Raw genomic sequence first — 25,888 nt, 5'->3', positions numbered from 1 at the left:
ACAGTTTTTGACAGTCTTGACACCGGACAAGTACGAACGTGACAGCTGTAAGCGCATGTTACTGTAATTTCCGTATTTTGTTGACTTTATTATGATTTTTTTACAATTGCTGTACTAAACTCATCAATTATTCTGTAATATATAAATCAAATGTTAATACTATAAATATAAAATGGAAGTAGTACGAAAGAGTAAGTATAATTTATTTAGAAAAACAATGCGGTATGATTTGCGCGGTAAACGTTTAATTGATGTTGTTTATTTTTCAGATTTTAAGGAGGCTTTGCCTTTGGTAAAAGAATCAATAGATAAAGCGGACTTTTTAGCTATAGATGCGGAGTTTACAGGTCTTATAAATGGGCGGGACGTGTCTGTATTCGATTTGCCGGAGGACTGTTACATTCGTTCCCTCGCTGGGTGTAGCGAGTTTTTGCTGATACAGTTTGGTCTGTGTGCGTTTTATTGGGATGAAAAAAGGAACCATTACATGAATGATGCGTATAATTTCTATTTGTTTCCTCGCGGCCGGCCTGGGCCTGAGAGAATGTTTATGTGTCAGAGTTCTAGTCTCGACTTCTTAGCATCTAATGGATTTGATTTTAATAAGTTGATAAAGGAAGGTAAGTACTAACTTAATTCACTTAATAGTCTTGAAATTAGGAGAAGATAATTATCTCTCTAGAATTATGAAAAAATGTGATGATAATAGTAAGAGGTTAAATGAAATGTTATTTTGCAAGTTATTTCATAAGCTCATTTTGCAGGTATTTCATACATGACGGAGCCTACAGAGACTAGGCTGAGAGAGACCTTGACTGAGAAACAACAAAACTATTCCAAAGAGAAGGAACTGCGTAAAATACCTGATGAGAACAAAGAACAGATTGAAGAAATATGGTAAATGTTACTGTAGTTTTGACATTTAGTCGAATAAAATGTGTTCTGAGCCTGGTTGTAAATAATCTATATAAGTTAGATTATTGTGGCATATTCCCTCTATGGGGTGTAGCCATCTATTTTTTAATAATTCCCAATATTATTGAGTTGCAGTATTTGTAGAATTGTCGGTAAAAGTAGGTAAAGGTAGGTAGGTAGGAAGTCAACTGATGTACTCACTTGGTGATGAACTTGATCAACACAAACCAAACTAGTGAGTCGAGTTGGTTGTTAGATAAATATTGCTGAACCATACATGCTGAACCGAATATGCTTTAGCAAGCCTATTTATACTTATTTTTATTAGTATTAATGCTTTGTTACAGTGAAAGAGTGAAAAACTTCGTAAAAGATGCTGAAGGTGACAAAGATATGGAGATTACAGGAGTAAATGCATTCATAAGAATGCTACTGTTCCAGGAATTGAATCTACGATTCAAAGAACATGTGTTTGTTGACACAAAGATATTAGAGAATAAGACCAGGTAAAGTTATTTTTTTATAGACAGTTTTAATAGTAATAGTATAGAATAAACAGTATAAAATATATGATCTCCACCAGTTTTTCAGTTTGTTTCTTTACTGGTAAACTACCTCACACACTAAATAACTGTTGACGTCTAGTTTATTCATCAAAAGTAACATCCAAAGTATAGGGGTAACATTAAAATGTCAGCAAAATTATTTTCTTTCACAAATTGATGTAAATGTCAAATGGAAGTCAATGACTTTAGCCATTACTTTAGATATGTATGAAGAAATTGGCCATTATAGAAGTGTTTTCAATTGCTAGCATCATCATCACAGGGTTTACATTTTATTGATGTTTTTTTCATGTTCTTATTTCAGAGTACTGAAAGTAACTCGCAAAGATCCCAAGAATGACATAGATCAAATTGCGGCAAGGAAACAGAGGGAGTGGGACGAGCTAGAAGATGCTGTGGGCTTCTCCAAAGTAGCACGCATGATTAGTCAGTCTGTAAGTCTTATTCAGCTATTTGAACTTTGCTTACCTCTAGTGCCTACTCTGGATCAATTGCAACTCTGCAAGCTTAGTTTTGAGAATATAGATTATTAATTCAAGCTATGTCAAGTCACAGCTCTTTAATGTAAAATTAGAGCATTAATAAATGCTGGTTCAAAATGCCACTTATTCCATTTTTCAACATATTTTTATAACATATTATTGCCTTCTTACCCGATATGGAACAAGGTGCAAGTTTTTGGGATAGTTTCGAATTTCTCGACTTTTTGGCATTCCTAGCGTTAGCAGAGCAGTTTGTTAGAAAGTCTTTATTCTAAGTCTCACAGAGAACAAAATAGTTTTCAGAAAATCTTTATTTTCAATTTCTTTGTGCTAATTTTTGCTTGTTGTCTGATTGTAAAAGTCCCACTGACCCAACTCCTCAAAACTAAGGGTATTAATGTCTAATGTATTGTTTACAGGAGAAGTTAGTGGTGGGTCACAATATGCTGCTGGATGTAATACATACATTGAATCACTTCTTTCAACCACTGCCATCCGATTACGCCTCTTTCAAGGAGTTCGCGCATTGTATGTTTCCCAAGTAAGTAATCTTATTCTACTTATATAATAAATGCGAAAATGAATAAAAGTGGATGTAGGTATGAATAAATGCGAAAGTTAGTAAGTATGGTTGGATGTATGTATGTTTGTTTGCTTGTTACTCTTTCAACAAATAAGTACTGGATGGGTTTTAATGAAGTTTGGTATGCTTTTCACGCGGACGAAGTCGCAGGATAAGATAGTATTTCTATAAATACACAAAGATTCTTCACATTTCATTGTATTGTTTTAGTAAAGAAACATCTTCTCTAAAAATCTGGTCCAGTCACCTCATTTAAATGTATTTCTTTATAACATACAGATTAAATTGAATTAAAAATATTCTTTGGCAGATTTATGTTCAACATTTTTCATTTTTCTTGTAAAAAAGGTAGCTTAATCTTAAAGAAGTTTCGTGCCTGCTTACCAACTGCACAGGTGATTGTTTAAAGTGGTCAAGTGTATGTAAGTTATTGTTTGTTTTCAGATTGTTAGATACAAAGTACATGTCGAGTCTGCCGCCGTTCAAGGATAAGCTGAACTCTAACGTGTTGCCTGAGTTGTTGGCTACATTGATCGAGCCTCCTTTCTCCATGCCTAAAGTTGGTAAGTTTATTACATTACATATGAGCGTAATTGTCGAAATTATTTGCTCTTATGTTTTAAAATATACATAATATCGTCTTGTGAGAAACAATTGTTGTAATTTATTTCTTCAGCACCGGTTTTTAGAACCCACTATACTCGGGCCATTTCAAACGTACGAACTAAGTCATGTCATTTTACTGGAGTCTCTAGCTCGCACTTACACATTAGGTGTATTTACACACACGCTCTTTTGCGCGTGAAACTACAAAAGAAAGAGCGCGCGCCGCGCTCATCTGTCAAACGGCGCACTCTTCGCTCACGTTTTCTTCGCGGGCTTTTAATACATCCCTATGATTCTTTTGATTATGACGTAGTTCGCACGTTGGTAACAGCCTGAGTATAGATGAATCGCTGACAACGAAAGTGTAAAGTAACGGAATGTGTCAGGGTCGCTGGAGGGTCGCGGGTACCGGCGGCGCGAGGACAAGTGCCACGAGGCGGGCTACGACGCCTACATGACGGGGCTGTGCGCGCTGGCCATGGCGGCGCACCTGCTGCGCCTGCGCGGCGACCCCGGCCCGCGCCTGGCCCCCGCCAGCCCCGCGCTGGCCGCCGTGCTCAAGCCCTTCCTCAACAAGGTGTTCCTGGCCAGGACCGCGCGCCTCGACTCGCCCTATATCAATATCTGTGGACCTGATCGTGAGTACTGATCTTTAAATTTATATTATTTTTGTTTATCAAAGTTTGTCAACTACTTAGTTACTTCTGAATTGCCGACTTTTTGGATATGCAGAAAGAAATGAGAAAACTGGAAGTTTGAAACACAATAATATGCAGTACACCAGTGCATACCTACACACAAGCGAACACTATCGCCTTCACTTTTGGGCGTTACAGCATGCTAAAACATAGTTTTCGACAGTGTGCGCTTACAAGAAATGCTAAAGGATCAGTTTCTTTGCCGATGCCGATAATAGGCCGGGCCTTAGAGTTTCATACTTTCAGACTATTTCCTAAATTCTGTCCCTCTTATTCATAAACACACTAAACCTATTTTAGTTAAAAAGCTACTATAATATGTTTTCTCTTTTTCATTTCGCTAAGGAGTGAAAGAAACAAAACACTTTATAAGCCTTTCATAACTTCATATATTTTTATGAATAAGAGGGTAAATGAATATAAATTGTGCAGATTGTTTAATAAAGACGTTTTTTTGCAGCATCTCCGCCGAGAGACCACGTGTTCCACCTCACGTTCCCCAGGGAATGGCTGCGAAGTGATATCAACCAACTGTTCAGTCCTTTCGGTGAGTCTACTTTAACTAATACAATATTTACTTCGATTAGAGCGTAACTCTTGCAACTTGAATCATTTCCATGAAAAATTTCATCGAAATTGTCAAGGCACAATTTCGTTGTGAATCAGTAACGCTTACTACACACATATTCGGCAATATTTATCGAACAACAAAACCAACTCGACTCTCTTGTTCGGTTTGTGCCGATCGGGTTCATCTATACATATTCGGTGTTACCGCCCGGCTAGGCCGATTAATGCCGAACCGAACATGTCTAGTAAGTAAGCAACTTTTATAGGTAGACTTTAGCTTTTGTAATATTTTACTAATCGCAAAAGAATTTTGTCTGTTTGAATATAGTAGATGCTGGAAGTAAGGCAAAAAATAAAACAAGGGTGGCAAGCTTATGACGACGTATTTATTTATTTATAATAAGGCAGACAGAATAAACATCAACAATTGCATTAATCTATTGGTATTTGTTCGTTTGTGTTCAGGCGCGGTGATCGTGCAGTTCCTGGACGACACGCACGCGCTCGTGGCGCTGGACCGGCGCGAGCAGGCGGCGGGCGTGGCGCGCGCTCTGTCCCGCCACCCGCGCGTGCAGCTCGCCTCCTTCGCCAGCTACAGGACCTGGCGGGACCAGCGAGAGGTACTACACACTACTACTTACTATCATAGAAGTTTTACCACGCATAAATAAACCACAAGGCGAATGACTGTGTATGTCTGAATATAGCCGCAAATCTAGTTAAGCAGCTAATCAGAGACACATAGTTATTCGGCTCGACATAAGTCTTTAATTTTGGATCCCAAAGAAATAAATTAGGAAATTTATCTTAAAAAAAAACGATACATAAAGATCTGTGCCTTATATGATAAGAAAACTTATGTGAAAAAAACCATACTTTATCATGGAACTGTAAAAAACGTCACTTTCCTCTGCTTGGCAAGGGTCCGTAATGAGAGAGTGAAATGAACTTGATTCTACAATTGCGTTACGATGTTTTACTCCACTGTTAGGACACATAACTTCGCAATGCCGTTGATGTGTTGCCTTGGGTATGAATACTTGAACGCTCAGCTCATCCATTAGTCTAACTAAATTTTCTTTGTCCACAGAAAACACCGAGCCGCAGCGAATCCCGTTCGGAGCCCTACAGACTGACGTTCGTATTACTATTAGCCTTAGTGCTGCTATACATATGTTATAATTACTATACAACTAATATCACTAGTGAAGACAGACATACGGACACAAAGCACGAGCTTTGAATCACTTAAAGATTCTAAGGTAAGGTTGGGGTTGCTAGGTCGGTACTAATGTTTACCTTAAAATGTTGGCCGGGCAGACCTGCGAGTTTAAAAAAGTGAACTTTTGAAAAGACTGGAGGCATTGTTGAGAATTTTATATCCTACGGCCAGTTTCAGCTAAAGTATAGGGGTAAAATAAAAATGACAGTCAAATATGTGAAAAAAAAGACTCTTATTTTAACTTTGGCTGTAAATTTTGATGAAGAAACTGGCCGTGAGTGTGGAATAATTAATATAAAACAAAGATTTTTTGATTATTTATTATCAATGATGTGATTCTCGATCCGCGCGATTTAGATTTTCGAAATGTAAAACGCCTAAGTAATGACAGGCCAGGCACTGATAATTTTACCCGGATAAGCAATTAAAAAGCCTAACTATATTCGACTTTTAGGCCTCTCGCAACCTTAGGTTATATGTATCTTGAGTTGTGATTATTGAAAGCCAACGGCTTAGTTACGTGATAATTTTGTAACATTCATTCATGATGATATTCTTTCACTCTGTCTGGTATAGTTTAAGAAAATATGGGATACGTATTTTTCTCTCTTAACACTGAGTGATAGTTGTATGACGTCACTGTGTGTTTTGAACACATTCTGACGTCATTAGCTTGTACTCCAAACCTTTGATGTGCTTAAATTCAGTCATCACTTGTTTCTTTTGGAAAATAAGAAATACTTGTCGATTGACGGACTAATTGAAATTCAAAATAGTTTTTTTTTATCCTCCCAGCCTTTTTCTCTCTTCTTCTCTCTCACCCTAGGTTAAAAAGAGATGCACAATCTTAGACATTAAAATAGGATAGTATATCTTTAAAAATATTTTTTCATTGAATCTCAATAGTTAATATTCTAGGATTATTTGGGTAGCTATGATGTAGGTGTAATTTTTCGATATTGTAGGTATGTTATTAAAAGTACGGACGTACGTATGCAACGTAACATAAGGACGGGAACAAAATAGGTGAACTATAAACAATTTTTGGAAGTGATTTTTATGTCCAGGTTCGTCATAAATAGTCTTCTTCTTATCCTATGGTTAGTGGTCAACCTAGTGTCAAAGTTGTTCAAGCCGCCCGAAGGCCTTGGACGTAATATGATAGTAATTTTGTAGGTTAGTTTAGCACAGTGATTGATGCGAGAAAAGAGTGTCCTATGGTTTTTAATACTTCGGTATTTGTATTTGGGATAGAACTTTTTATTCCTAGATCTTTTTTAATGGTCTCGATATTGGTGTAGTCAAATCATTAGGGGTACATTTTGAAGGAAAAAGCGTCAATTTAATATAACAAGCACATAAAGCTTGCTAAACACATAGAATATGTGTAGATGCACCCGATCGGCACAAGCCGAAACAAGTGAGTCGAGTCGGTTTTGTTGTTAGGTAATTTTGTAATACAGTGTTTTGTCTCATTCACGCATATACAGTTTCAAAATTGACTGAAAGTGACAATACACACGACGTTTATTTGTAGGAGTCGATTTTTTATTCGATATGAATATAATATATTTCTGAAACTAATACCTATATGTCTAGTCTATAAGCAACAGGTCGTTGCATGAAAATTGGTTCATTGCATGCTTACATTTTTTTGTGGTTATTATGTTTGTATTAAAATTAGTACCATTATACTCACCTTGTAAGAAGCGCTGTTTCTCTACTGCCTGCATCATCGAGAAGGAATAATATTATAATAAGAATATTTCGCTCGGTAGAACCAACAAAAAGTCAATCTACCGATTAATATACCGAACCAAAAGCCGATCTATCGATCAGTATTTCGGTTCGAAATTTCGTTTGTTGGTGATTGTGGATAATTAGCGTAAAATAAAAATAATAAATACTTATTTTATAGTTTTTTCATGCCGCAGTTGCTATGTCGAAAAAGATACAGATCTCTTAACCATGTTATTTTGTTCGGTCGGTTGAAAAGGTGAAAAACAGGCTTTGTGCATGTATTCTTGTGTCCTCATGTGCCTAACTGTGTTGGCTTATTATTAAAACTGGCTTCATTACATGTTATAACTTGATTTTTCTAACACAATTTTAAAATATGCTTCTAAACTGCTTAATCAGTTTTTCAGTTGATGGTTTCTTAAAGACTAATCGAAAATTGGTTGTCTTCATTTCACATTACGCCAGTTAACGTCAAATTTTACTCAAGAAAGTATCAATCATCTTTTTTATGGATATTTTTCGGTTATTTATTCATAGCGAAGATTATTGTATTGCTAATCTAACCATATTAAACTCAACGTCAAAAAAGTTAACGTTTTAAAAACTTTACTTGATTTGGCAACGCTCTGTTAGTTAATCAGTTGTGACTTAGACATTTGCACAGTAAGAAAAATCGAGTTATACCTCTCATTTCTTAACACATAAATATAAACGAGGCAAGTGGAGGAGGTTTTAACTGTATAAGGCGGGCTTTATAGTAATTCAGTATGTTTTGAAACATACGATATGTTTAGAAGAAAGTACATTGGCACTCATTCGAGACTTGAAAAAGAAATTGTCCAAATTTTGTATGTATTAATATAAGTAGTCTGATAGAGAATATTGTAATATCTGATAGACATTAAACGCTATGAAAACGTAAATATGATACATTTTATTTTTGGCCATATTCCCACCGCGGTCTCCTCGGAATTCCTTGTAGTGTTAGAGCTGCCCAGGCGAGACAGCGCCCGGAGCCCGCGATCGTCCTCTGTGATTGATTCAAATAGCAGAGGCCTCTATAATAGGCGTCAGACCTGAGAATAGCTTAGATATGGGTATGGCGAAGCATCCCCTGCCCTGCCATGTCTTCGGTGAGTACCGCGTATTCGGGTAGGCATGAATACAGTGATAAACAACTAGGAAAAGCAAAAGCTCAATTTTTTTTGCCCAGTCATGTTCCACTGCTGGGCAAGGGTCTCCTACCGTAATGAGGACGAGGTTAGGCCTTAAGTCCATTTTATTTTATCGGGATAAAATATCTCGGTCAGTCGGTAAAGCGTTTTCCTCTGCGAGAAACAAACGTGACGCGATGCGAACAGGTTGACAATACAAAGCTCTCTTTTCATACCTCTACATACTCGTAGTACTTGCCTTCTATGAAGTAAGCTGTTGTAAACTGTTCATCGCATCTGAACATATCGCGTCGCTTCTTTCGTTGTCATCGTCCTTCGTTACTCGCGTAGAAAAATAGGAAAGATAATGTAAAAAGTAATCGATGTATGCCCGGTTTCTCAGCCCGGTTTCTGAGGTACATTTGCAGTAATTTATCTATTCAATAGCGTTTAAGCTCATATAAACATGACAGTTTGAATAGATAAACTACCGCTAAATGTACCTCAGAAACCGGGCTGTATTCATTCAAGTCCTATAGGTGCTATGTGGTTGTCTTTCATGAAAAACCATTCAGCGCAGCAAACGCTCCATTCACACTCCATTCGCGTACAGAATATTGTCTCCTAATTATTGTTTCCGACCCCGGGCTTTCAACCAGTTTTATGTTAAATTTCTTCAAAACCTTCTCCACTCCTATTTGTGTGGAAGACTAACTTATATTCATACATCCATTAAAACAAACATACAGATTTGTAACATTAGTATTACAAGTCTTAGTACACCTGCGACAACTAACTCTTTTATACAACCGTGTAAAATACAGCATCCCTAAGCAACAGTGACCGAGTTAGCGGCCTATATACCCGCGCTATAAACAACTAACTGTACCACACATTGTTCTAGCTGTGAATCTATTCTGTGAGCCAACCGACCGCTATTGTACCGAGATTTAGCGGATCGTGAGAGGATATCGGTAGAGCTTGCACATTCACGACAATTACGGGATAGTCTTTCATTAGTGGACAAAATTAACTATCAATCTAAATGTTTATAACTCAAAGGTTTTTGACTGACTGACTTACCCCCGGTAAATGTATTCAGAAACCGGGGGATAGTGATCTATCAACGCACAGCCCAAACCATTCATTGGACGGATCGGACTGAAAGGCATGCAAGTAGATGTTATGACGAAGGCATCCGCTAAGAAAGCATTTTGATAAATTTTATGGCCAAGAGGATAAAATAGAGGATGAAAGTGTGTATGAAAATGATGTCCTGAGTTACAAATCACGCGGACGAAGTCGCGGGCAAAAGCTAGTATGTTATATCGCGCCTGTTATACCCGAAGGTGTAGGCATGTATCCCACATCGCATCGCCATTAGCGATATAAGTCCCATGTGATAAAAGGTGAGCTCATTGCCATTTCCCGGGTATCATTCAATTCGGTCACAATACCTGTAGTTCTTAGTCTGACCCGGGAATGAACACTAGACTTTGTGATCGGAATGACGATTGAACTCGACCAACATCTTAAAACCGTATTTTTGTAGTAGTAGTTTTTGAACTAGTGGACAAAAGGCTTGCAACTCAATTTTATTATTTTAAGAGCTTAAAAATAACAAAAGTAATATATGTATTGTTATTTAGTACTATAGGTAAGCCCTCTTACTATCATCATTCACCAAACATAACATCTTACTAATTCTCCACATCAAAACAAACATCTTATAAAACGTAGACTGAAATATAAATCCCCGTCGGTATAACTAGATGGTGTTATTAGTCGGTAGCTCGGACAATAGCGCGTGGCGATAGTGGCGACCCCACGACCTCGCGTGCCGGCTTCCGCCATCTCGCATTTTAATGCGCGCGCATTTGCATGCCACGGACGTGTGCGATGATATTTTATTCTCATTTACTTATTTAACTTGTACTGTTTTGCTTGGTTTGTTTTTGTTTTATGTTTAGTTGGGATTAATCTGGGGCGAATGGTTTTTTTTTGTTTTCTGAATTTTATTTCGGTTTTGGGATGATTTGGCTGGCTTTGGGTTTGGTGATAATGGGTTCTTTCTTAACCACTGAATTACGGTTTAATAATAAGGTTCTAAATATTAACAAAAAAGTTGCCTATCTGAAAAAATGTAGGAAGAAAACGATTTTGCACATCGGTAATGTTATAGGACGTTAAAGAGAAAACTCAAAATTTTCACGAAAAATTATGCAATGTTAATAAACTTTCTCTTCATTGCCTTGCCATCTAAGTTATCCAACAAAATTTATTTTATAGTCCCATTTCCCCCTATTACTCTTACTTCAAAATATTAGCAAAGACATTCATGTAACACCGGTAGTTTATCCATTCAATCCGTATCTATTCAAGTATGTCAACCGCCATTAACATTTTGGCCCACAGTTCATAAATTGCTGAAGCTATTTGCATGCGACTCGGTACATGGTTAGATTCGGAGATTCCCGCCCACGGGCTTTATGTTAGTTTTGTGTCTATTTGGCAAATCTTTTTGTCCTTATAAAGACTGACCGTGAATTTGTTTGAGCTTGAATGTTGAATAGATATTTTGTTTTGATATCACCGACTTGGCTTTATTGAGTTGAATCCTAATATAGGTAAAATGTTTCTGTTATTATTAAGCCTACTCATAATGTAGTTATTTCAGGGAATATTTTGGTTGTAAGATTAGATCACTCTCTGGCCTTTAGAAGACTTTATTTTGTTCAACACCTGTTCCCGTTTGCTATTGAAACTGAATTCTAATCTAGAGATACAACTCTCAATTTTTATCTGCCTGCAAGTGATAAATGTCCTTGTACTAAGCAAACATTAATCAGAACATAATAATTTGGTGTCGCACAAGGGAACGCCTTAGGACCTCTCCTATTTCCATCATAAAATTAATTGTCATCTTTACTATCGTTGGTACAGTTATTTACAAATATATTATTATTCCTAAGGCCAGTTATAAAAAGGGTCTGGTCGCAATCTGGCGGTGTGCTCGTAAACCGTCGCGTTTCATCGCTCGTGCCGATGCTATCGCCGTGGCTGACTTACGTCGTGCGCCAAACACCTGGCTTTTACAGACGCGATACTTTGCCATATTTACTTAGCTTTTGTACCTACAACTTTGGGAAAATTCTAGGCATATTTGGTTTACCTTTAAGTGTGGTGTATGGTCTTTGTTGTGAAGTAATTGGGGTAGAGATTGGTAACTGTTTACTGAAATTTTCTGATTGTACTAAGCACTCCAGTTAGAAAAGGGTTAGATTGTCGTTCTAATTGGCTTCAAAAGGCTTTCTTCCGTCGTTATTATTAAGTACTGTATTAGAAACAAGACATACTGATATCGCACATCAATATCTCAAAAGGACCAGTATTAATTTTTAATTGGCCGCACATGTTCAGTCGTGGACTTTCTATCTTTCTATTAAAAACGTTCGCTAGCTATCTACTAAACTTACAATAACAAGTCCCATAAAGCTAGTTTTATCCGTGGATCGTGTGCGGTCTATGTCATTAATCAGTTGATCTGTGGCTCGCGCACGCGCTCAACGGGGCCGCTCGCGCCTCTGATACAGTTGGCGGTAGTTGCACATTGTTTATACACCACGTCTTTACCGCTCATACTGAAATTTGTAAATTTTAAGCTTAAATAAAGAGCAAGGGTGTCTACGTTATGCTTAAGGATGATTAAAGAAAACGCACTGAGACAACAGAATATTAAGTAATATGTACCTATGTATATTCAGTAACTTTAAAGAGTAGGATAAAGAACGTGGGTCGTGAGTGCGTTCCAGAAGTCCCGGTCTCGTCCCGTAATAAGAGAGGGGTTAGTTCTTGAGTCCACCACGCTGGCCAATTGCGGGTTGGGAATTTAAAGCTTGTCATACAAAAATGCAGTTCTTAAACGCGGTATCTAAAATTATAATAAATTGTCCAGAAATTATGGCCCATGTAGGCATGTACCTACTATGGAATAGAAAAGGTGCTAAGCTCGTCTATGAGACTTGAGTTATCGGGTATCGGTTGGTATTCGGGATATCGACGAAAGTAAAACGCTTGAATTCAATATTTTTTGATAATCTATTAACTTTACCTGCACATGTCACAGTAATTGGTAGTTTTAATATACCTAACAGCTAGGTGTTTTCTCCCAATAATCATACGATTCGCGCCGGTGGCAATTCGTGTATGATAAATATTAGTAAAAGTCACGCTGTCACATTTAATAACAAAACTGAAATAATAAAGTCTGTAGAGTAAACGTTCTAGCAATCTAGATTTAACAAGCCTTTCGAAAGCAATAAAATCTCCTCATAAATAAGTTCTACACAATCATTTTCTAAAGCTTAATCTACACGTAACTGAAATACCGGTGAGCAGCGGTGCTTGACAATAAATCGCGGGCGTCGTCGGGTGGCGCGATTAGTACCCCGTCAGCAAATAAGGGTATGGATACAAGAGGAGCTAGACATTAGCTAAACTGGGCCCCCTGGGAGGTTTTGTGTACACGCCTAACAAGCAGACCAAGAAATAAAACGACTGGAGCATTATGAAACCGTGTTTGTTTATGACTGTGTTTGTTAGGCCATAGACTTGGGATTTATGCTCTGTGCTAGTGTTACCAGATTAGAAATGAAAGTACAGTGTTACCAATGTAGAATACGGAATGCTTTAGAATATGTAGTTTCTTAGAAGTTTAGGTTATCATTTGGCATCTTTTAATGTTTTCGATGCTATCACTCAAATCTTATATTATCCATGATTACCTCTTCACAAAGAACATTCGTTCATATCCTACACAAATAGAGACAATATTCTTGTACTGCACGACACCAATACATTAAGATTTGTGCTTTTTAAGCATGTTGGGAATTTAGTTAGATTTGCAGGCATTTCTTAAGCAGTCAAAGCCCTTTGGCCGGCTTGAACATCTTTGTCACTAGGTTGACCACTATCCATATGATAAGAAGAAAGCAGTTCTAGGTGTCAATAATTTTCCCTACTGCGAACAGTCGCGGAAGACATAACAACCACTGCTTTAAAGCTATGTTACTTACTTTTATATGTGTATCGTGAACTTAACTATGTTTGCAATCACGATATTACTCACCTTTTGTCCAGCACGTGCGCGAGTTTAAGGACAAATGTTTTGCAGCTAACGATTCTGTAGAAGTAAGAAAATATTTTTTTTATAGTTTACTAGCTTCCCCTATAGTTTACTACTTTGTCTGTGTACTAACATATGTACATACATACTTACTTACATCTATCCTACTCAACATTACATCAACTTTCGCACTTGTTTTAATATTAGTAGGACCATTTTATTCATTCAACGTTTTTCAACTGTTTCAGTATTAGGTTTGTTATGTTATTCTATACTTTATTCTTATTAATTACTAGCTGACCCGCGCAACTTCGCTTGCGTCACATAAGAGAGAATAGGTCATAATTTTCCGCGTTTTTGTAACACTTTTCACTGGTACTCTGCTTTTGGTCGTAGCGTGATGGTATATAGCCTGTAGTCTACCTCAATAAATAGGTAATTCGCACCAGTAGTTCCTAAGATTAGTGCGTTCAAACAAACAAACTCTTCAGCTTTATAATATTAGTATACATGTATATTTTAAAGAACATGTGAATATTGTAGGAAATCACTAGTCAAATATTTTTGTAAAGGCTCATGGTGTTCGTATGCATAATATCGAAGTTTCAGTTTTAATTTGCGTACATTTCCAATATTCTAATTTAATATGTGCTTTACCGTAGTCCAGATCTGGTTTGAAACTAATGTCGCTAACCTTACTACATTAACTTGATTATAAATAATGCAACGCGATTGTATTCATAATCTTAATAATATACAGAAGATCTGTAAAATCATTGTTACATTACAAAATAGACCATCTCTTGCAATACACGATAAGTATAGAATAAACGTTCAACATTGTTGAAGCGAGATGTAAGATTGACGGCGAGTTACGCGTTCAATCAACCATCAATCAATTGAGATTGACATCAATTCATACTGATATTATAAAGGTAATATCAGTTTTTCGATCGTACAGTCAAACTGTATCAGTAGTTTTGTGGGACATTTATTAAATAATAAGTGTTATAAAGATGTTTAGTAAATAAATAAATAAGAGGCCGTGGATGCATCAGTCTGCCACGTCAAAGAAAAAGATTTGGCAGGGTGTTATATTATGTCCCGGGGAATGTCAGAAATACTTTTTTAACGAAATAAAATGTTTCCCCGTCTTTCGACGATCATCAATATATTTTATTGTTATTTTCGCTTCAAAAGCTTGACCATTGACAGTTGTGTTTAAAAAAGTTGTGCTATTAAAATTGTCAATCGAACATCAATCATGCATCAAATTGATGTTGCTTGAACGTGTAACCTTAATCTAATAGCCATAGGTAATAAAATAGCCGTCGGTCTCTTCGCAAAGGTTATAGGAGCATGTAGCGAGATTTTCTGTGAAATTAACGCTTAGCTAAAGGTCTTGGGGTCGGGTGTTTTTCTTTACACGAGCGCTTTGCGGTTAGAAGATTGGCCCGTGATTGTGTGTACTGTTTTCAAAGCAGTTTGTAAGAAAGTACGAATAAAATTGCATTGTTTTTAACGGTTCATTCAACCGCAGGTTTGATAGAATCGAATTGGATTACTTGTTTTATCTTATGTAGGTCGTAGGTATGGTAGTTATGTGTTTCTTTTAATAATATTGCAGATACAAAATTTACTAACTAATACTGCTACGGAAATAAAGTTGAAAAAAAAAGCAATTTGCACTTAGCAGGCTTTCAAAATCAAATGGCAACTTAAAAGTAGAGTTAAAGTTGCTATCTGCAATTTTTTTTTATTATGAGTTGCTAATCACAAACCGAATCATTCAGTTCATCAGACAAATAACCACATGGCAAGCCTAAATAAAAAGATTAAAAAACCCTATCGCCAGTTGATTTATCAATCGCAACTCTATCAAATTCTCGAAATACCTGCATAAATACCGCACATTTGCACATAGTACTGATGGAATAAATCCGCGCGTCTTGTCGCCTGCCGGCTGTCATCCACCACCTAACGGACTTCTCTTTGCGACGCCGACATACGACAGATAAGCATCTTACAATCTCATTAGCTAATAGCCAATTACTAAGAGTGACGTGTCCGGGCCGTTTTGTCAGAAGCGTTTAAGGTCCCGTATTTGGGGGTGTGACGAGACAACTCGTCAATTACAGGTTGAACTCACCCTTTTTTAGTGTGAATGTCGTTTCAATGTAGGTTCGCAGGTTTGATGGTTGAGCTTTACAGGGAACTTTGGTCTGTGTAAAAACTGGCGTGTTGTGACTGACAAGTCATTATATTTTGTAGTTCTGTCAGTTTTGTCCCAAATTACTCGTACCTGATTTGTGATCTAAGCATATTTGTCAGAATATTGATAGTTGACTTTAAGTCAAATCAACTGCTCTTTATGAAATGTCAAAAACACATTTTAACATAGAAATATAACATAGTGATGTCACATTATTTTCGTTGGTATCAAAAGAGTGGTACCTAATAAAATGTATCAGTCTGCAATAATTACAATTTCAACATTAGGTATTTAGGAAAAAAATTGCACAGCTTGAGCATTCTGGATGAACCTTTTAAGAGTAGAGGTTTAATAATCTAGTCAACTACCCAATTCTATCATTTAAGGAACTATGTATCTACATAAGTTGTTGATGATACTGAATTGAAACACGACCTTGTCAATAACTGTTCATAACAGGGTTTTTCCTCACTCGTTGTCACTATAAACGTGTCAACCAACTTCGCATTCCTGACGTTTTCCTTTGGCGTTTTATCATAGCTTTTATGATATTTTATCTTTCACTAGCTGACCCGCGCAACTTCGCTTGCGTCACCTAAGAGAATGGGTCAAAATTTTCCCCGTTTTGTAACATTTTTCGTTGCTTCTCCGCTCCTTATGACCGTAGCGTGATGTTATATAGCCTATAGCCTTCCTCGATAAATGGGCTATCTAACACTGAAAGAATTTTTCAAATCGGACCAGTAGTACCTGAGATTAGCGCGTTCAAACAAACAAACAAACAATCAAACAAACAAACAAACTCTTCAGCTTTATTATATTAGTATAGATTTTGCATTACATTATCTGTTCATGACTTCATTTGCCTAGAAAGATTTTCCGAGATGCAGAGACTTAGCTTGCAATTCTTAATTTCGTTTATGTACGTCTCATATCACAAATAAGCATATTTTATACTAGCTTCAAACATTCAAGAGATTGAACCAATTTCCCGACCTTACTAAGTGATTAAAGATCACTACTTTCTGTGGAAGCATTTTATTCAGCAACTAATTAACGTTTAGAGGTAACATAGCGACGCATCTGCGCCGGCTAACAACGTGAGATTTGTGTAGCTTGCGTTGATCGAGCGGCGCGGGCGCACGCGACGCGGTGTCGCTCTAACACGCCCGATTAGCGCGCCTTGTTACCAACCACTAGGCATACATGACGGTTCAGCTTTCATTTGAATAAATTCATCTGTTGTTTTATTTTCTGTCATTGTCAGTTTATTCCCTGATATATTATTGTCATGCTGTACATCGTCACTTTTGTTTGGCTGTGGATTTTAAGTGGTATTGTTTCAGTAGTGAATAATATCATCAATGTCATGTATTGACCTTCCCTAAGGCTTTACAATATGATATGTCGGCCCAGTCATATAAGTTACTCAAGTACCCAATAAGTGACTGACATTTGAAAACATAATATTTTCCAATAATTTAGTTGAGAGCCTTGGACGCACGATTAATGTAGTTTATAATTAACAATATTACTGATGTTTTTTTTTCAAAATTAAGTAGTTGTTTCAAACAGGCCACCGAGCTGCATAAGTCTTGAAGTCAGCGATATACTAAATTTAGAATTTTGTATAACTCACCGCGACTTTGCATGTTAGGCTCTCTACTAAGTAGTAGGACTATATGGCGTCGTTTAAATTCTGTTAGTGTTTTGCAATAGGTTTAATATTATCACACTCAGGTTGGTGTTGGTCTCTTACATCCTAAAACAACAATAAGCTATGTACCAACAAAACATACCTAATTTATCACGGCCTTAACAAGTTGAACAACAAAAGCAGAACACAAACCTCACACCAACTACAGGGTGGCAACACCAAAATTGGTTTGGCAACATGTAACCCAACGCTAGGCCGTTACGGGTGATTTACCCGGCGAGCGCCGTGTCGCTGACTGCGTCGTGTCGACACCGCCAATAAATACTGGTAGCGATTTAAAGACGCCACTAAACGTTAATCCATGGACCGTGGTACACTTTGTATAAGGTTACATTTGATAGCTTTAAGAGTTGGACGAGATTTTTGGATGGATTGGGACTTTTGTTTACGAAGGCACTCAGTAAATCCAAGTTTCGAATTTTTCAATCTTTGATTTTTGTCCGGGTACGGTGTAGGTCATGCAACTCAGATGCTTTTTGGAGACTTGGATCTGCTTATGGATTTGGGTGAATTGTAGACTGATATGTTGCGTAGCATGAATGCTGTCTTCCAACTTTGTTAGTGGTTTTTTGCAAAGAACAAAAATATTGTAATGTGGTGCTTGTAACTATGATTTTGGCTTTACCTTGGTATCCTGTTAAATAATATTTGGCTTACCCCCGGTTTCTAAGGAAGGTACATTTAGCTGTACTTTATCTATTCAATAGCGTTTAAACTCATAATTATAAAAAAAAACGCTATTGAATGGGTAAACTACCGCTAAATGTACTCAGAAACCGGTGGTTAGTATGTTCTCAAATCAAATTTGTCATTTGATCGAACCAATCGAATTTTATTTTCAACTCGATACTGTCGGGAGTGCGCCTGCAGATTATTTCTATAAGCTTCGTTTTTACTCATTACCTTACTAAACCACTTAGATATTCCTCTAGTTATCACCTTGTTGGGAAGTTAGTATACACGTTTTTTTCATGTATTAAATGTTATTAACCCTAGAAGCTTAGGCTTGAGGCAAATCGACATCAATTATGTAGTGAGGATCCAGTCTTCCCTGTATCATAACACGCGTTCTAGTGAGCTCTTCCTATAAGTAATTAAATCGATGATACTCTTGGTAATTTTATCACTTCCTATGAAACTGGTACATTTACTTAATAGTTTTTTATCTTATAACGTTCACGCTATGTAGATACATTGTATTTGGTCGAAAAATCGACCGGAGGGTGTGGTTGTTCCAATTTTCCTACTGCGTCTTCTATTTCCTTGTCAAATATGGTCATTCGTTCAAAATTTTATTATTGGCTCATTACTTATCTTATAAGCTTAGACGACACAGAGCCTAGATTCTAGACTATATTCTGCATGCGTGCCAAATTTCATATAATTAAGTAGCCTTTTCTTGAAAGGATGAAAAGTTTTCAATAGCCAATAGCATAATTTTTCTGCTGAGCAATTATTGAACTATTTCGTGTAATAAAAATAGCGTCACCAAATCTTGAATCTAGAATAATTATTCCATTTTTCATGTTTGCTAGCACTGACCTGTGTGTGAAACATTCTATTGTTAAAGGTTAATCTAATTTCCACAATGCGTTGATACAATGTTATCTGAACAAGGTAACATTGGTAAGCTAGCAGAGCGTCTGCGGTACGCAGCATTCCAGTAAATGGCGATTAGTCAGCGATCGCGTTAATGGCTCTCCAAGCGGCGCCGGGCCGCGCACGCACTACACGCATAGTGTTCAGGGCTGCCAATACTGTAGATTTATCTCTTTATTATGAAAAATGCACGTAACTCACTTGTTATGGTTGGGATACCAGTGTTTTGATAGACTTGTGCAAACTTAAATATGTTTTTAAGCGTCCGTAAAAAGTTTTCAGCGGGTTCTAAAATGTTTGCGTGTTTTTGCATTGATTAATTTTCTGAGTTACTGGAAATTTAGTTTGAGACGGCACTGGCAAGCGGCTTATTTTAAGAATCTAGGCATTCACCTGGCCAATAGCTTTAAGAAACTACTGCCGGCAGTACGCGTATGACTCTTGTACAGAGATTTAAACAGTTAAGCTTCAGGTGCTAAGCAAGTCACCTCTTGTGCATGAGCAACCTTCGAATATTATTTTGTTACTTAATCATACATACGTGTAGGTTTCAAGTTATAGTCTGACTTATTAACTTTACTCTTGCCAATATTGTTCTTAATTGCAGCTAAAATAGTCACTGAAAATTATCCATCCTCAATATTTGACCTAAAGCGTTTTTACTTTCGATTAAACCTTCCACGAAACCCTAGCCGTACTATTAAAGATTAAACAAGAAGAGCGAAGGCGTCCGAATAGTTCCGACTAAGAACTATTATATCCTCGGTAATCACCCGGCGTTGTTTCGCGCGTTCTATTAGCATTTAACTAAGGAGACGCTAAGACCCCGCGACAAGTCCCCTACACTAGAAAAATGTAATTATTTCATAGTTAATCTGTGGAAATGTTGATGAGACGTGTTAAGGCTTTGTATGATGAGTAGATAAGTTTTGATTGTATTTAATGTAATTTAGGATATCATTAGGTTTAAGTTAATTTTCTTTTTACCGCCTGTTTTGTAGGTTTTCTGTAGATCTAACCCTACAAAAATAATAAACTTCTGAAAATTCAAATTAGGTTTTTCAGAAATAAAAAAAATTGTGGTTGAAACAAAATAAAATTTTCAGAAATAGACAATTTATTTTTGGATCTTTTGTCAAAGTAATAAAAGTGCGGTTATTGTGCATTTTTTATTTGCACATATTTTCCACTATTTAGGTTAGTTTTGATTTTCGTTTATTACAAATCCTAACTAATAAAGTTTAGGTTTTACATAACAAATCTATAACATTTACATTGAAATCGCACAAACTAATGTAACTTAAATTCTTAAGGCTTAAATCCCACTTCGCATTACTATCGAAATTATGAGCTGTAAGATAATCCAAGCAATATAAAATACATTAATGAAATACCAGATCATTGTTCAGTTTGACGTTGCTTATAGCACTCCTGGTGATTCAAACGTTTACAAAACAAGGATTTCTATGTAAACCGTTTTATTCAATAAGTGACCTGTAAGGCCTCCCTCACATTAGCGACACAACTGCGCGTACGGCACGCAACATTTCGTTTAAAATGCTCGCTGTTATCCAAGTTACCTATAAGAAGTCAGCTGAAAGAACGTCGCGTAACACTGAACTTTAGGGACTAAGGTTTGTGAAAACTATCGTCAAATATTGAAGGTGTATTTTTACGATTTTTTCCTATTTTATTTTGACATGAAGTAAGAAGTATTGAATAAGCATGCTTTTAATTGTAGTACCGTAATTCGACCGACATTTATATTTGATATAATTATTATTGGGATATAAAACACATGAAATTTCGTTTTCGCTGATTATAGTAAGGCCTCTTCTGTCGCGTAAAGATTTGATATTGAAGGTTCTTAACGTACATACGTCGCTACACTCAGGCATGCGCTCGCGCACTCGACAGTCCTACGCTTCGCACGCAGCGCTCACGTCGCCCTCACGCTAAAGAAACGCTCTCGTCCAATGTGGGGTTGGTCTAACAATCGACTAGAGTTACGAAAAACGGTAATAATCATAATGTGCTTCTTGACAAGCATAAGTATCAGTATCAGTTAATCGTCGAGTATAATGTAATGCAATAGTTTGATCCCGACTCGCTGTACCGCTTGTCAGCTACGATTTGCTTGTTCAAATAGCGTGATTTTACATCATTATGTACCTACGGAATTTAATTCGATTAGATTTAATTAGCGTCATCGATCTCTTGCCGTGATTGTTGTATTTTGGTAAGAGATATTACAGTTAAGTTAGCTATTGTTTGGAAATCTAATATAATAGCAGAATAACATACATAGGTACCAAACCGTCTAATTTACCAATGTACCGTCTACAAAAAAAAAATGGTATAAATTATCTGTGTAGTTTTTTTCCTAAATGAATAACGAACATAAGTTCATCCGTTCGCATTTATATTATTAGTAGAAAGTTATAATGTTGAGTGATATATTTTCAAGTTTTAAGTAGGTATCTACCAAGACGATACAAAACTATACTCAATTCAAAAATAACTGTACTTAACCAACACCGCACTACATTGTAAGCTAAACAATTTCAATCCATTCTATTCATAAAACAACTCGTTTTTTAACCCGCCAAACGCCTAACAAGCCACAATTTGGCGATTCACCGGCGCGATATAAACTATACAATTCTCTGTCGACATGTGACAGTGCAAATGGCTGCCTTATAGAGAGAAATGGGCGGTATGTCGGCAGTATCGGGCTTAACCGTCGACACATGTGCCTAAGGACATATTGTTAGTATGATGAACGTGCTCATCTGAAAACAAACGTGGGGGTATGTGGGACCCGACGCGCGTCTTTATAACGAGCAAACGCCATTTTGGTAACGGTTATATTTGAAAATGGATTGCTTGTGACTTTTGTGGTTAGATTTAAGTTGGTTAAAGTCTGACATCTTAGAAGAGAACCTCGGTATACATTTTTTAATCAGATTATAATAATTATTAAGGTGTGTAGTTGTTACAAACAGGCCAGGTTACCACCCTCCGGTACATATTCTTGCAGATCACTGATGTTCTAAAAACTAAACAAAATCTATACCTTCGCTAGCTGGAAACCTTCCGTTCAAGGCTCTCTACTAAGTTGTTGGACTATAGTACGCATCAATAAAGCTTGTGTGTCTCAATATTGCTGCAAGTCGTTAATCAGAATTTGAAAAATAAAAACGAGGGACAAATAGACAAAATAGAAAGACACCGTCTCCACGTATTATATGTTACTCAACTGTAACAAAAACAGGCTAGAAATTGATTATATTGTTTAGTTATCGTGTAAATAGCATGACATATTTACAGACTTCATTTCAAACAGAAATAGTTTCTGAAGCATCCGCTAGGTGTCCCACCGTAGCAATTCGATTACATTTGAAAATTGCAACGATTGAATACGCACAGCGGGAGCAGTGGTTTCAATATGAACATAATATTTGTATGCCAATGGAAATTATAACAAGCTGGAACGCTTCTGTGCATAGATATCGTGTGGAATTTTGGCGCGAATAAACACTTATTTTATAATCGTATTATTTGCTATATGTAGCCAGAGGGTATTTAATTAAATTACATATTTTATGAAATGCGTAGATCTTGTATGATTACGATACATTATTTATAAGAAAGATAAATACTGATAAAGTTTTTTGCTAAAGAATGTTGCGTCTGAGTTATCGACCGTAGACCTGTCATACATATTTATGTTTGTACTTAATTAGTTGTTAAGCTACTTTATGATCGATTAATGACATACAATTTCTGATTTAGCAGGATACGTTCCGTTGCCGATGTGAACGGCGGGAACATAGCTTATTAGCGAGTGTTACCAACAAAAAATAAAAAGTTACAAGTCAATCAAACGTTGTCTGTGGTGTGTCATCTGCTAGGCGCGCCGCTCGCCATATAAGGGCTTACGTTTGATAGATGAACTGTCGTCGGGATTGGACCCCTCACGTTCTATAACATATAAATAACATTTTTATAACACAATATTACTTTCAAATTCACTCATATATCTAATCACGTAGTTTTTTATCGCACGGTGTCGTTATAATTGATTTATTTCCGCGAATAGCGCATTAGACTTGAAATAAGTCAATTTATACCCATGGGTGTATATATTGAATTAAACTGCGGCTTTATATCTTCTAGCGGATCTTTATTTTACAGTTGAAACATGGTTCTCATGGGAGATAAGGGCCGTATTTTAACTTGTTAGTTTCTTTGCTGTTACGATTTACGAGATTTTTTATTGATCCGCTTTATCAAATGATTTCTAGATTATTTATTTAAGGTGCAATGTGGAGTCTGTTTCATAGAGCTTTAAAAGTTTATATTTGAACTCCTTGTTTAATTACTCACTCTTTGACATGAACTTAAAAAAGAAACGCGACAGTTTCGGAGAATTAAAGAGGAAATAAATGCAAAAAATCAAGTCGTGACCGCGTCGGAGTAATTTGGTCCGCGCTGGAGGCGTGTTCGTTGGGAGACAGGTGAATGCGCCGCGGCGCTAGTGTCTTACAGCCCTCACCTACAATTAGTATCCGATCCCAATTAAACGGACTGCGCGACAAGTCCTGCACTGCGCATGCGCTTTGTGAAAAAAAAAGGACTGTCTAGTTTAAAAATGCGCGGGAAATCAATGGCCTACGATCGCTGATGTTTCTTGTTTCGAATGTAGGTTTCGGTTTTAGGAATTGAATAGATTTACGTGCAATGGAGACATTAAAAAGGTTTCTTTTTATTTTAAAGTTATTTGTAATTACAACTCATCACATTATTAAACTTACCTTCTGAACCCGAAGGCTGTAAAGTATTTAATTAGTCCAAAACGATAAGAAAATAAATCTGTGGGTTATGTGGCTAAGTAATCTTGTCTTTGTTTCAGGAACTCTGGTGATGCAAGGGTGCAGCAATGGCATACAAGTAAGGAAATTTACATTCGGATATTGTAAAAAAATGACATGAAACCAAATATAATTATTTATAGATATAAGTCATGATCGTATGTAGTGTTTGCAAAACCAATTTTCTTTCTCGAAGTGTTTTTGATTATAAGTTACTAGCTGACCCGCGCAACTTCGCTTGCGTCACATAAGAGAGAATGGGTCAAAATTTTCCCCGTTTTTGTAACATTTTTCACTGGTTCTCTGCTCCTATTGGTAGTAGCGTGATGATATATAGCCTATAACCTTCCTCGATAAATGGACTATCTAACACTGAAAGAATTTTTAAAATCGGACCAGTAGTTCCTGAGATTAGCGCGTTCAAACAAACAAACAAACAAACAATCAAACAAACAAACTCTTCAGCTTTATAATATTAGTATAGATTAAAGAAAATGCTACAAATTCTTAGCAATACTTTTTTGTTAAGGTTATTTTAGCGAAGGTATGATAGGGATGTTGTATTTTTTTTTATTAGTAGCTGTTTTAATCTTATCAGGAATAATAAAGATATAGGCTTAAAGGGGTGTTTCAGACATACTACAACCATACCACAACGCCACCACGTAGTCCAGTGTATATTTTCCATTTGAATTTACACGTAGCACATGCCGCCATTATGGACCACGTGTTTCATACTACCTAATGGCGACCACATCGCAACCAATTGTCGCTGCGTCGTGGTGTAGTTGTGGTACTTGTAAAACAAACCTTAGAGGGACCAAGAACATTACCCCATATACGACCTAACATATGTACATACATATACAACTGTAATATTACATTATAAATTCAGTGGTGTCAAGCAACACGTCATCGCCGCGCGCGTCGCCGCAGTTGCCTGTCAAAGTGAGTCGCGCGCGGTCCAGCAGCACGTCCATGGCAGCGCCCGCGCAGTCCTCGCCGCCTGCCAGGAAACGGACCTCATCTGGCGTATTTCAGGTACAAATACAAAAAAGATTTAAGCAATTTTAGTACAATTTTTCACGGCGCAGCTTACGAAGTTATAGAGTCAGTCGGCTTTTCGGAATAGGGTGTAGTCAATGTCTTAATCTGCAAAAGAAAAGTATTAGGTACATGTACAGAGGTCAGAATATATCCAACAATTGATTTAGATTCTCACAATCTGGTTACTAACAAAAGGTGTAAATATTACGTTCTTATTTAATTGATCACAGCTTCAACGCCATCTTGGCGTTCATTCTCGTTATTATTAATTCAGCTTCTTTTGACTACCTATTGTCATATTCATCTGTTTTATAAACATTTCTGTGAATATAATCACAATTTTCATATACTAACAAATCATCAAAGGCTTATAAGTCATGTACAAACATACAATTCTCAATTTCGACATTAAATTCTAACGCAGGTCGACGAATCAGAACCCGTGCCGAAGAAGGCCGAGCTAACACGATCTCTATCTGACAGCCCAAGAAAGAAGCCCGATATCGTCGCGAATGGTTGCCAGAAGACTACAGATAAAGAGAAGAATAAAGAGAAGGAGAGGAAAGAACAGAAGAAACCCAAAATTGTGGAGAAGTTCGACAGTGAAGCTAAATCTAATTGCGTCTCCGCTTTTAAAGAGAGCGATAGTTGGGATTAAGGCATTACGTAGTTAAAATAAAATAAATCGACACTTTTATAAGTAGTTTTATTTTATGAATAATTAATTAATTCAATGAATTAAATAAGATTAATGTCTAATAAATATTATTGACATTTA

General features: G+C 36.8%; 1 protein-coding gene across 1 annotated transcript; it reads left to right on the top strand.

The window, feature by feature from the left end:
• Window positions 1–19: 19 nt before the first annotated feature.
• On the top strand, window positions 20–25,888 carry LOC142974668 (poly(A)-specific ribonuclease PARN-like). Its single transcript, XM_076117123.1, has 14 exons — window positions 20–191; window positions 270–620; window positions 765–897; window positions 1,263–1,421; window positions 1,786–1,915; window positions 2,383–2,504; window positions 2,991–3,109; window positions 3,539–3,790; window positions 4,311–4,397; window positions 4,886–5,040; window positions 5,511–5,557; window positions 24,105–24,142; window positions 24,959–25,104; window positions 25,535–25,888. The coding sequence occupies exons 1-14, from the start codon at window positions 173–175 to the stop codon at window positions 25,766–25,768; spliced, it is 1,992 nt and encodes a 663-aa protein (XP_075973238.1). The 5' UTR covers window positions 20–172; the 3' UTR covers window positions 25,769–25,888.

The sequence above is a fragment of the Anticarsia gemmatalis genome, chromosome 8 (genome assembly GCF_050436995.1).
Source record: "Anticarsia gemmatalis isolate Benzon Research Colony breed Stoneville strain chromosome 8, ilAntGemm2 primary, whole genome shotgun sequence".
Taxonomy (NCBI): domain Eukaryota; kingdom Metazoa; phylum Arthropoda; class Insecta; order Lepidoptera; family Erebidae; genus Anticarsia; species Anticarsia gemmatalis.
Note: the sequence above shows the minus strand (reverse complement) of the source record. Positions and strands in the feature narration are given on the sequence as shown.